This window comes from Panthera uncia, chromosome F2 (assembly GCF_023721935.1).
Source record: "Panthera uncia isolate 11264 chromosome F2, Puncia_PCG_1.0, whole genome shotgun sequence".
Taxonomy (NCBI): domain Eukaryota; kingdom Metazoa; phylum Chordata; class Mammalia; order Carnivora; family Felidae; genus Panthera; species Panthera uncia.
Window position 1 is genome coordinate 36,865,871 of NC_064812.1, and position 13,694 is coordinate 36,879,564.

The following is a 13,694-nucleotide window of genomic DNA, read 5'->3' on the forward strand; positions in this document are numbered from 1 at the left end:
AGAGGAAGAGAGGAATATGGTTAATGGAAGACAGAAACAAAATAAGCACAGATGTTTAAACTGGGGGAAAAAAAAAAAAAAAAAAAAAGCTGTTGTTGCTCACATGGAAAAGCATAAATATGGGATTCATGAAAAGGAACAGTGAAATTTTAAAAATTGATATTTTATAGAAGAAATACAGCAAAAAAAAAGCCTCCTCACCTTCTTATAAAACATCAGTAAGAACCAATTAAAAAAAACTTACAAGTCAATCTATATAAAAGGACCTTCATGAGGACATATAAAAAGTATAACACAATCCTCAAAAAGTTTAAACATAGAATTCCCATATGACCCAGCAATGCCACTCCTGAGTATACACCAAGAGGAACCAAAAACAGGTATATAAACAAAACCCTGTGCACAAAATGTTCAAAGCAGGCCGTTCACAACAGCTCAAAGATGCAAACAACCCAAATGTCCACCATCTGATGAATGAACAAAATGATATATATTCCTATGATGGATTATTCAGCTATAAGAAGAAATGAAGCACTCACATATACCACAACAAGAATGAACCCTGAGAACACTGTGTAGGTGAAAGAAGCCAAACACAAAAGGTACCTCCTCTAGGACTCCACTTATAGGGACTACCCAGAATAGGGAAGTCCATAGACAGAAAGCAGATTAGTGGTTTCCAGGGGCTGGGATAAGGGAAAATGAGTGATTGCTTAATGGGAACAGAATTTCCTTTTGGGACGATAAATGTTTTGGAATTAGAGCGAGGTGGTGGTTATACAACATGTGAATGTGCTAAAAGGCCACTCAATCGTATATTTTAAAATAGTTTTCCCTTCTGTGAATTGTACTTCACTTTTAAAAACTATATAGTGCAGCAGGTTCAGAAATGTAATTACAGCCTGTCAGATATAGATTTCTCCCTTCAGAACTTCCAGCCTATCACTGTGAACTGTTATTTCCTAAAATACCTTTCAACAGGCCTTTCCTCTCTGTCAGCTACTTCAGGGGCCTTCCCAACTTTGTTTCACAAGAACCTCTAACCGTGAGAGGATTCTACTTTCCCCAACTACCTTGGATATGACCAGACAGAGGAGGACGGGCAAATTCAAAGCAGAGCACAGGAGTGAATTACGCTGTTAGGGAATGACTTCATTCAACACATTTTACTGAGGATATTTACTGTATGAGGTACTTCAACTACAGAGATGGATAAAACACAATTCCTGACCTCACAGAACTCCCAGGAGAATGAGAGAAAAATAATTTTACAAAAAGAGAGGGACAGAGAATTTACAAATAATATGGAAGCTGTGTAATAAAAGGCACAGTGTTCTGGGGTCACTGGGAAGAGAGCCTGGAATACATGTTTGGTGAGGCAGGAGGTGGGTGTATCTGTGAAAGTCACTTCCTAGAGGAAACAGACCCTCTCCTGATAGACAGGAAGGAATTAACTAGACAAAAAAGAAGAAAAGTACCTTCAAGCATATATGAGGCAGTAGATGACACTTTGGCAAGGCAGCTGTGCCAACAGGGCAAATGGCTGGAGAGCTCCCACGTGATGCTGCCTGATTTTACAAGATCAAGGCAACCTTGATCTTAGGTGAATGCCCAAGGTTCCAGCTAGCCCCACTCTAGATCCAATAAACAGTATATATCCCTTTTAGACAGGTTCCACGTGACCAGAGTGAACGTTCCAGGAGATGGCCATTGGCTCTACATACAGATCTTTCCAACAGTTTTCTCCAAAGTGTGGTGAAATAATGTAGGAGGTAAGGCATGATTTTATAAAATGAATTAATCCAAAACATGCCACTCTCATTTCCTAAAATTTTTCTCAAGGTTTCCTCATGTCCCATCAGTGCTCTTCAAAGACCACCTCAGGTACTCTCTCTCCAACAACTGAAGTCTACACAAAGGTGGCCTGGCCTGTTAACCCCCACCTTCCTAACCATTTTTCACAGCTGGAGATAACCTGTCTTGTGTTTTTTCATCTAACTATATTCTGGTTTGCTTAAATACAGAGACTATATTATTTTTCCCCATTTTGTCTCTTTAGGTGGTGGGGGAGTGGGGGACATGGTACACTAGACCAACACGGGGCACAGCGTAACGCACATAATTATACTTTGGACAAATGGAATCAGAAAATATTATACATAATTAGAAATATTGCCCAACTAGTAATTTTCAAATTTCACCTGAAAGCCATTTGAAGTCTGGAAATTCTTACCTTCCCATGCTCACTCAGGGGGTAAATAGGTCATAATATAAATCAGATCCAAATTCTTTGCTATTTCACCATTGTAAGTTAATACTCATCCTAGATGAGTGTCTATTTAAAGGGCATATAACACAAATATCTAGCAGGCTCATGAAGACATCCGTTCTCCTGAGGAGAAACAACAGATATGTTTCCACTGACAGATGTGGTGCCAATGAGCATGTGCAAACCCTGTAGGAGAAGAAGATTCAACATGGCAGTTTTCACTACATTTTTGGATCCTGTCCTATAATTAGTACTGATTTACAACATCACTGAAAACACTTCCTAACTCCACAGATATTTATAAATACTGAAATTAAATGCTGTGCGTTCAGAACAGCAAAGATCTGTACCCTAAGTTAAAAAAACCCATAATTACTGAACAGTAATAAATGGACCAGGAAACAAATACAAAGGTGTCAGAGGACAACTCAAAATGTACTGCAGGACAGTTAGAAATTAAGTTAGAGAGAAAGAACTGTTTGGTTTTGATGGGAGTGAGAGAAGGCGATCATTCATGCAAAGTAAATAATAGAACAGTCTACACTTTGGTAGTTCTTGCAGGTGGGGAAGAGAAAAATGTAGCTCCATTGTAAAACAACTAGACCTCAGGCACTGCTTCGGGTTAGGTTACCTGTTAATACTGTCATTCGCTAGCTGGATTGTGCAGTCCATTTGCAACACCGTTTTATAATCCACATAAGCTTTCTGATACTGCTCTAAAGTTTCATAGGCCATTGCTCGTCGAAGAAGAGGTTTGATGGAGAATGGATGAAGTTCCAGAGCCCTAAAGACAAAAATATTACATGTCACTTGTTCTGAAAATTACTTTTTAACTTACACTAACTGAACGTACACTACGGTACCGGACTCTCAGAAATATTTTTATGTATCTGCCAGTCCATATTGGGGACCTAGAAACATACTAGAAAGGCAAACTCAGAGTAGAAGAGCAATCAAACTTGCATACCTCATTTCAAACAGTTCCAAAGCACTCTGGCATTTACTCTTTCCCCCACTGAGCCTGAGCTCCCTGGCAGCAGGCAATGTGTCTCACCCCCTCCAACGCCCCTCCCCTCCCCTGTGCCCTAACAGAGCCCACCGTGGCACCAGGTACAAAGTAGGCTTTCAAAAGATTCTTGTTACTTACTGATGGATTAAAAGGAAAGTTTTTATCTACACCTATGTGTTTAACAAGGCACCTTAGCACAGAACCACAGAAGCTTGCAATACATTTTGAAAATCAGCTCTCTGAACTTCATACAGTTTATTATGATTTACTTGCTGCCAAAGGGCTTAAAAAATAAACTGGAGGGAATCAAGGAAGTATATGAGAATTCCTTATAAATCATGAATTTTCATCTTGCACTTTTTAGGCTACGAAGTATTTCTAACATCACTAGAACATACAATCAAAAGACTGAATTTATGAATGAAAACTATCATACTTAGTTTTAACAAACTTAACTAAAATTGTAAAGTATGGTGTGCACAGATCCTCGGAAGAGCCCACTTTCTATATAACCCACGAGTGAGTATCTGCTGCACCAGACTGTCCACACTGGGGACGGCAGGTCTGCTCTTCTGGTTAACTCTTCTGTTCCATGCAGCTTATAGATGAGCTGCAGGGAAAGCACGAGTGAGGGCTGCTTTACTTTTTCTCCAGCAGTCTTGGGGATCTACTGTCTATTCCTGTCTACAGTGACCTGGCAAAGAGCAAGCTCTGACAGGACATCTACCGTGTGCTAGTCACTGTAGACATTCTCACAAGCCTGCAGGGTAAACAGTCCCACGTTCATCCCACGTTCATTCTGCAGGTGAGGGGATGGAGAGACATGGGGCCATCTGCCCACATGTCAGTTCTTTTGAATTTAAGCTTCAGGAAAGCAAGGACACCGCCTGTCGTAAGCACCACTATATTCCCAGTGTAGAGATCATTGCCTGGGCCAGAGGAAGCACTTCAGCAAACACCTGATTGAACCAATGCTCTTTCTACCACAAAACAGTGCAAAAACACTATAAATAAAGGAACTTCACTGGAGTCATCTGCCACTGGGACTCCTTCACAATTCTCCACGTCATACTCAACTGCACGTGTGGGTGCACTCCCGGGCTGTGTACCATAGAGGCTGTCATGAATTAGCTTCAGTTCTTTAAAAAATAACACATTTTGTTCCACCCAGGTGTTAGGATTATGGGTTATTTTAATGATCTCCTTCATACTGTACTGGGTTTTAAAATTTTTTTCTGTAACACATACGTATTACTTTTGTAAACAGTAGAAGTTACTTTATTTTATTTACCTTAAAAAAATTTCTTCTAACATTTATTTATTTTTGAGAGAGCACAATCGGGAGAGGGGGCAGAGAGGGAGCCACGGAATCCAAAGCAAGCTCCAGGCTCTGAGGTATCTACACAGAGCCCAACGCAGGGCTCGAACTCACAAACCGTGAGATCATGACTTGAGTCGGATGCTTAACCGACTGAGCCACTCCAAAAGTTATTTTAGAAATTAAGATCAAGTAAAAGCTTTTAAACACTAGAAAACAGATCTCTGAGCATCAGGATCTATCACTAGTACCACTGCCTTAAATCTAGCTTAGTTTCATGCTTCGAGGATATTAATGGCATGAAGAGGGATTGTAAATAACGTGTAATACTTACACAACTACCTCATTTCCCCACAACTACCCCATTTCACCACTGACTTCCAATGCCCAAGGTGCTCTTTAGCCACTCAAGATGGATTTGAGGTAGGCGTGGAATGTAACACTGCGTGAGATGATGCATTTAATTTTTAGCACTCCCAGCCTAGTAAATGCAAGGTTTTTTCTCTTTAACCACAAGCCTGAAAATGAATACGAGCTTATAAATGGAGATTCTGCTAAGAAAAAAAAAAAGCATTCATTCATAAAAACACAGAGAATTTTTAAACCAGAGCTTACAAAAACTTAACTATTCAAATTAACACTTTTAAGGACCTACAGAATCTTCTAATTTGAAGCCTGGCAGAGAGCAGCAGAGGAGCAAAAGCGAAGAATTATCAGGCAACATTCATTTTTATTGAGCCTGTCAAAATACCCTTGATGGAAAGTCACTGAAAGATATTTTCGTGTAGTTTAGAGAACCCAAAAAAGTTCTCTGGCAGATGGGAAAAGTGAAGACTTTTTTTTAGGTGATAAAGAATCCTGAGAACAGACGACAAAGGTAATTTCTAGGATAATGGTTTTAAACTTCAGCTTAGGCATCATAACCCTGTTTCGTGGCTCACCTGGAAGTCTAAAATAGAAACATGGAGATACTGTGGCCAGGAGACGGGCAGGGCCCAGAGCTCCCTGAGCTCTCCCAATACCCCTTATACTCCCAGTAGTGATTCTCCCAGCACACCCCGGGACAAACCTCAGAGGAAGTGCTTCAGAACAAGCCCCTGGAATTCAGACACATAAAATCAAACATTTTCTTCCCAAAATGCATACAAAGGTATAGATCATAGGTCAATCTACGAAAGCTAATTCATAGGATCCCCTCCGCTCCTTATTTTAAAGTTTGCTCCCGTGAGTTTTTCTTTTTCAATGTTTGACTCCAGCTACCACTTGCCTTGTAATAAGGGCTCATGGCAGAAAAAACAACTCTCCAAACAGCAGACAATTAAGTGAAAAACTAAATAGGCTTCCGTTAAAATGTATGCAATCTTCTTGAGATGAAAAGAAAATACAGTCCTATTTCTGCTACTAAATAATTCCTAGTTCACACAGATTTTAAATACATTCATTTCAACATGTTCGCAAAAGCCAATCATGGTTTCTCTGGCATTAAAACGGGTTTGAGACTCACTGCTCTGGAGTAAAATCATCTCATACCCCTTATGTTGGGACTCATAAACCAGGTATCAAGAAAACACCGAAGTAGGTCGGCCTCTACGGAGGTCAGCACTGACCAGCAGAGCAGGATTCCTTGGCCTACAACACAGCTCTTATCTAAGGACATCTTAAATAAACCACTGCCACTTCCCTCCCCAGAAGGCCATCTCCTGCTCTTCTTCAAGACAAACCTCCATTCTAGCCTCCCTAGACACCATGGCTGGAATCCCATCGTTGACTTCCTCCCAGATCGACACTGAAACACAACAAATTTTATGTCTGCCACCTTAAACCATCTCACTTAAGGATAAAGTGAATCCATTTGTTTTGCAGTGGCCCTAACTATAGGGGTCTCAAGTTTTTGTTTTTTTACAGTTTAGTTTTTGAGAGACAGAGACACACACACAGCGTCAGTTGGGGAGGAGCGGGGGGCGGGGGGGGGGGGGGGACAGAAGCCCAAGCAGGCTCCATGCTGTCAGTGCAGAGCCCAACTCAGGACTTGATGTTCGAACCATGAGATCATGACCTGAGCCAAAAGTCAGACACTTAACCAACTGAGTCACCCAGGCACCCCTAGGGGTCTCAAGTTTTAATTAAAGTCCTGAACTTGCTTACTGTAGGAAGACCTAAGACCAGTCTGAAAGGTATTAGCAACAGACACTTGAGCTACAAGGTTCATAGCTGCAAATCACAATGTGCTTGATATTCCACAAATTCACATGGTCTTGTTGGTTAGTTATGTGCAGTGGTGCATGTTTAACAACCGGCTCTCCTCCTAGGGAGAAAACCCCAGATTTGTGGGATTTGCCAGTTTTCACAGTATTAGTATTCCAAACAAATTGGTAGATTTCAAGCTACCAATTTGACTTCAACCAGCTCACAAAATTCTAAAAATACAACAATTAATTAGTGTGAGCTAGCACAACAGTGGATGGGGTCTACAGTCAGGCCCAAGTGAACATATAGTATTTACTTTTAAATACATAAGATTGGGAAAAAGAAATCCAAGCCCCTCAACACTTTTTTTAAAAAATTCAGGCACAGATATTATAAGTTTTTACCCATATCAATATACTGATACTATCAATGAAAAATAATTAACTGTTCATCTTCTTTTTTTTTTTAATTTTTTTTTTAACGTTTATTTATTTTTGAGAGAGAGAGAGACAGAGCATGAGCGGGGGAGGGGCAGAGAGAGAGAGGGAGACACAGAATCCGAAACAGGCTCCGGGCTCTGAGCTGTCAGCACAGAGCCCGACGCGGGGCTTGAACTCACGGACTGCGAGATCATGACCTGAGCCGAAGTCGGCCGCCTAACCGACTGAGCCACCCAGGCGCCCCTAAACTGTTCATCTTCTTGGAAGGTTATCCACATAAATTATTGTTCAAACTAGGACTTTTGAGAGTGAAAAAGGGTGACAGTAATAATTTTACCACACAAGAGTAAACCAGGACTGTGAACATCAAACCAGGACAATTTATTTGCTAGATACTTAATAGCAGCTTCTTTCCAAAGGGCTCCTGAAGCAGGTTTATTCCTTGATAGTGGAAGAAAACAGTACTTTTTATTCATGTAAATATATTCACCAATTTCAGTATGTAACTTGTTGAGTAACATGGGTGACCACAGTGCTTGAAGGATGCAAAGCTGTATGTAAAATATGGCTCTGGTCCTCACAGAGCTCAATATCCAATGTAGTGGATGACACAAGTACCCACAGGTGTGAGAGTGACAGTGCAAGGGTTATAGCCATGCAAGTGACCAGGAAGGCAAAGAAGAGGGAGGGGTTAGTTGAGCAGGGATTTCAGAGGCAAAGATGTGCAGAGGGCGTTACAGACAGTGGACCAAATGAGAGCAGAAAGCTTGTTCAGGGGGCAACGTGGTAAAAAAGGAGCCTATAATTATCTGGAACACCATACTGAGCCACTGAATGCCTATTTGAAACACAAAATAATGCTTCAGGAAAAGTTGTTCTGACACTACAGTGGATTGGAGGCGGCAGAGAGGTTAGATGGAAGGCTTGTCCAGTAGTCTAGGATATGAAAAGAGCGTGAATTAAGGTGGTGGCTGTAGAAATGAAAAAAGTTGCAGTCTTCTATTAACTGTCTTCAGTTAGAAAAAATTTATGAAAGAGATGAATTTATGACTTCCATGTATAATTCAATTAACATGTCTTAAAAAAGTGTCTTAAGAAATCAGACTCATGCAAAAATTTAGTAAGCAATTAAATACTGCATTCATCACACTGGAATGGTAAAACTCTCTTGAGAAACCTGAAAATGGGCAGTTTACCTGGTACAATCTTGAATGCAGCCGCTGCAGTTTCCTTCTTTTAGGTAACACGCTGCTCTATTTGAATATAAGATACTTAGATCATCTGCGCTTCCACTTCCTAAAATCACATTTAATTAAACACGGTTAAAATCCATTAGCGCAGTCACAGTTCACCAGCACAAGACGACTGAGGTCTCCAGGGACACTGCAGTCCTGCAGGCCGCCCATAATGCGGCGCCCCGGGAGCGGCCCGTGCCCGCAGTGGCCTGCCCGCGCACACGCTACGCATTCCACGGTGCTGCCCGCCCAGGTCGGTGCCACCCCGCCCTGGGTCTGTTCCGCATGAAGGAAGCACGCACGCGAGCGCCTGTCACCGGGCGGCGGCCCGGCAGGTCCCGTGAGCCGCAGCCCTAGGGGAGGCGCGGGCGCGGGCGCTGCTCGCCTACCTGCAGGCTCCAGCTGCGCGATCGCCGCCGAGTACTTGAGGGTCGCCTCGGGGAACTGCCCGCTTCTGAACAGCTCGTTGCCCTGGCTCTTCAGGCCGGCGGGGCCGAGAGGGGCGGCGGGGGAAGGGGGCGCGGTGGTGGGGTCTCCCGCGCCCCGCTCGCCGCCAGGGTGCCGGCTGGCGCCGCCCTCCGCCGCCGCCGCCGAAGCACGCGGTCGGCCCCGCTTGTCCGAGCCGGCCCCTGGCGACCGACCCCGCCGCGGCGCGCCCCTCTCCGACCGCTTGCCGCCCTCGCTCTTGCCGGTCAGCTTCTTCTGCATGTTGCCCATGGCGCACGGCTCCGCGGCGCTTCTGGCTCCCGCCGGCTCCGCGCCCTCTGTGGGAAGTTGATGCGGGAAGTGAGTGTTTGCATCATCAGGAGAAACTACCTACCGCGGCTGCCGCGGGGGTGTCTGCGCAGACGCACGGCGCAGCGCCCGAGGGGGCGGGTCGCGGGAAAGGCCCGGCGGGCACCGCCCCCGCGGGCGTGGAGGCGCGGTTCCCGGCACTTCCAGGGGCAGGTCGGCTCCGGGGCTGACCGCCTGGCCCGGTCCTCCCGGCCGTGCCTGGAAGCCGCCCCGTAGTTAACTCGTTAAACGCCGACGGGTTCCAGGCGGAATCGCTGTCCAAAGTCATTCCCTATGTCAAAGCATACGTGGCGAGCTACAACTTACAAAATATGTGTACCCTTCTCCCATTTACAATTTACGAATGAAGTTACTAAACCTTGAATACAATAATTAGTTGCACCCAACGTCAGAGTACCATTTTCCTACGTTAAAGGACTAGGAGAAAAAGATAATGCGAAAGTGAAATAAAATCCAAGTGATTAAATCATTTAAAAATGAATTTAGCAAAGAAGTGATATAAAATAGGTACCAAGTTTTTAAAGGGAGCCTTAAAAACAATAAATTTCCCATTACAATGCTTATGCAAACGTAAATTCCTTTGATCTTAATTGAAAGATTTCAGAGCCCACTTTGGATCCTCTCTTTCTCTCCCCCTCCCCTGCTTGAGCTTGTGTGTGTGCCCGCTCAAAGTCTCTCTCTCTCAAAAATAAACGTTAAAAACAACGAAAGGAAAAGAAAACCACAAATATTTAAATGAAAATCAGTGGATGCTCACCTTAAGGCAAGCGCTGAGTATAAAAACACACATCCAAGTGTAATAACCAAAACGGGCTTCATTATGAACACAATAAAAAGATCTTGTTATAGCAATAAATCCTGAGATTGGACCCAGCAAGATTATTAGAGCAAGGCTCCAGTGTTCGTCATCTGGTATCTGCTGCTCAAGTCCCCTCCCAGCATAAAACCAGATAAAAGCATAGATCAGTGTCAGGAGAAACAAGACAATTTAGTACTATTTTCTATTACCTTGTACATTATCCCCTCAAGTCTGTCTATTACTACATAGCTGCAGTTTATTCGGAACTTAATACGGGTCAATATCTTTACATACATTATCATTAACCCTCAAACCAAGTATTATCATCCCCACTTTACAAATGGGGCAACAAAGACACAAGGAAAAAGCTAAAGAATGTCCTGGAGCAAAAGAGCTAGAAATCAGCATAACTGGATTATGGGATTCCAGGGAAATGAACTGAAAGTCATACCTCTTTCCTTAAGATTGAAATGTCTTTGAACAGCTTTGTTAGTCTCTACAAAGGTAAGCAGAGGCCCAAACATGAAAGACCTGTGAGTTCTGGCGGTACTGAACTAACTGTGGAACATTCCAGAGGAGTTGTTCAGGAGGTGGCTCCAAAAGTAGCTCAGAGGAGTGGCCTTATCTTGACTCTTCAGATGAGTCCTAATTAGCTTGGGAGTTGCTGATATAAACAGGATCATCGAAGTTTGGGTATGGATGAGGTCACTCAGATCTTCTGAAGGATTCTTAAAAAATACTAATACTTAAAGGATGATCAGAAGAAAAACCTCCAATGGGATGGAGAAGTATATAGAAATGAGAGAAAACCCAGGAGGGAGTACTGCCTCAGAAACCAAGAAAGAGTATTTCAGGGAGAAAGGACTCAACAGTAACAAATATCAAAGGAATGGATGACCAGCAGTGTCAACTATGTAAGGCCTATAGAGAACCATTAGATCTAAAGCCACAAGGACTTACTTCAGTAGCCTTCAATAGTTTGGGTAGTTGGTAGATGCAAAACTCCTCAACAAAAATAGCAAACCGAATCCAACAGCCTATACAAGGATTATACACCATGACCAGGTGGGATTTCTCTCAGGAAGTAGCTCAACAGTACAAAATCAATATACACACCACACATGAATAGAATAAGGGGAAAAACCACATGACCACAACTGACATTGAGAAAGTGTTTTACAGGGACACCTGGGGCGCCTGGGTAGCTCAGTTGGTTAAGCATCTGACTCTTGTTCTTAGCTCAGGTCTTGATCTCAGGGTCATGAGTTCAAGCCCTGTGTTGGGCTCCATACGCTGGGTGTGAAGCCTACTTAAAAAAATAATAAATAAAAACAAAAAGCATTTTACAAAATCCAACACCTTCTCATGACTTAAAAAAAAAAAAAAAGAAAACCACTCAGAAAACTAGGAACAGAAATGAAATTTCTCAATCTGGTAAAGTACAATTATGAAAAACTCAGTCAACATCATATTCAATGGTAGAGTCCTAAAAGTTTTCCCCTGAAGATCAGGAACAAGACAAGGATACTGTTTTCACTGCAGCTACTCAACATTATACTGGAAATTGTAGCCTGATCAATTAGGCAAGAAAAAAATAAAATAAATTAAAAAATAAAATAAAATAAGCATCCATATTGGAAGGGAAAAAGTAAAACCATTTATTAACAGATGACATAATTGTTATATATTATTATATATATTTTATATTATGCATATGTGTTTGTATGTGTGTGTTTATATATGTGTGTGTGTGTATAACACACACACACACACACACACACACACACACACTAAAAAGCAAATTCAGCAATTTCAGGGTATAAGATATACTAGCAATGAACAATCTGACAATTACAACAACAATCCCATTTACAATAGCGTCATACGAATAAAATTTAGGAATACATTTAACCAAGGAGGTGAAAGACTTGTACGCTGAAAACTACAAATCATTGCTGGAAGAAAACCAACAAATGGAAAGGCATCTCTTCATTACCGATAGGATGACTTAATTTTAAGGTACCCAAAGTTATCTACAGATCTGGCATAATTCCTAACAAATTCTTACAGGCTTTTTTGCAGAAATGGAAAAGCTGATCCTCAAATTCATATGGAATTTAAAGGAGTCCAGGATAATCAAAACAATCTTGAAAAAGAACAAAATCAAAGGACTTAACACTTCTGATTTCAAAACTTACTAAAAGTTCCAGTAATCAAAACAGTGTGGTACTGACATAAGGATAGACATCTAGACCAACAGAACAGAGCTGAGAGTCTGCAAACCCATATTTATCTATGGCCAGTTGATTTTTGACAAGAGTGTCCAAGTCCATTCAATGGGGAAAGAATAATCTGACAAATGGTGTTCAGACAATGCATTTCCACATGCTGAGGGGGAAAAAAAAAAGCTAAGTTGGACCCCTTCCTACATCAATCAATCAAAATAAGTTAGTAATCTAAATATAAGAGCTAAAACCATAAAATTCTTAGAAGAGAACATAAAGGTAAATCTATATGACCTTGGATTTGGCAAAGGATATTTATATATGACATCAAAGGCACAGGCAACAAAAGAGAAAATAAATTGAACTTCATCAAAATTAACAACTTTTGTGCATAAAAGGGTATTATTAAGATAGTAAAAAGACAACCCACAGAATGGGAGAAACTGTGTGCAAGGGTCTAGTATCCAGACTATATAAAGTGCACTTATAATGCAACTATAAAGAGACAATCTAATTTTTAAATGGGCAAAGAACTTGATAAACATTCCTCCAAAGAAGCTAAACAAATAATAATAAACACGTAAGATTGGTTAACATAGAAAGTCATTAGAAAAATGCAAATCAAAACCATAAGGAGTTACCACTTCACACCCATTATGATGGTTATAATCAAAAAAGTAAACTATAACAAGTGTTTCAAGGATGTGGAGGAATTAAAATCCTCATATATTGGTGGGACTATAAAATGGTATAGCCACTTTGGAAAATAGTCTGGCAGTTCCTAGAGAAGTTAAACACTGAGTTGCCATGTAACCCAGCATTCTACTCCTAGGTATTAAAATTAAAAACACATGTATAAACACAAAACTTGCATAGCCACATTATTCATAATAGACAAAAAAGTGGAAACAGCCCAAATGTACATCAACAGATAAAGTGTAGTATTATCCATGCAATAGAATATTTGTCCATAAAAAGGAATAAAGTACTGACACATGCTGCAACATGGATGGACCTTGAAACTATTATGCTAAGTAAAAGGAGCCAGACATAAAACACCACATATTGTATGATTCCATTTATATGAGATATTCAGCACAGGCAAATCCACAGAGACAGAAAATAGTGGTTGTCAGGGGAGGGGTGATGGAAGTGACTGTTAATGGGTATGACATTTCTTTTTGTGATGATAAAAAAAATGTTCCAGAACTAGACTGTGTTGATGGTTGCACAACCTTGTGAATATATTAAAATCCACTGAACTTGAAAAGGATGAATTTCATGATATATGTATCCTATCTCAATTTAAAAAAAAGGAATGCTTATTTCACTTTACCCTTGATGAGTCAGAGGATACTTTCTTTCTTTTTTTTTTTTTTTAAACCCCCATGTTGGCCAATTTGATGGGAGAGAAAAG

General features: G+C 41.3%; 1 protein-coding gene across 5 annotated transcripts in view; it reads right to left on the reverse strand.

The window, feature by feature from the left end:
• Positions 1–13,694, reverse strand: part of SPAG1 (sperm associated antigen 1) — a 67,722-nt gene that overhangs the window by 18,197 nt on the left and 35,831 nt on the right. For all 5 annotated transcript variants that reach the window (XM_049633037.1, XM_049633038.1, XM_049633039.1 and 2 more), the window contains 3 exons: positions 8,848–9,222; positions 8,420–8,519; positions 2,901–3,053 (listed from right to left, as the gene is read on the reverse strand). In XM_049633037.1, the coding sequence (XP_049488994.1) occupies positions 2,901–3,053; positions 8,420–8,519; positions 8,848–9,222 (628 nt within the window). The remainder of the gene's footprint in view (positions 1–2,900; positions 3,054–8,419; positions 8,520–8,847; positions 9,223–13,694) is intronic.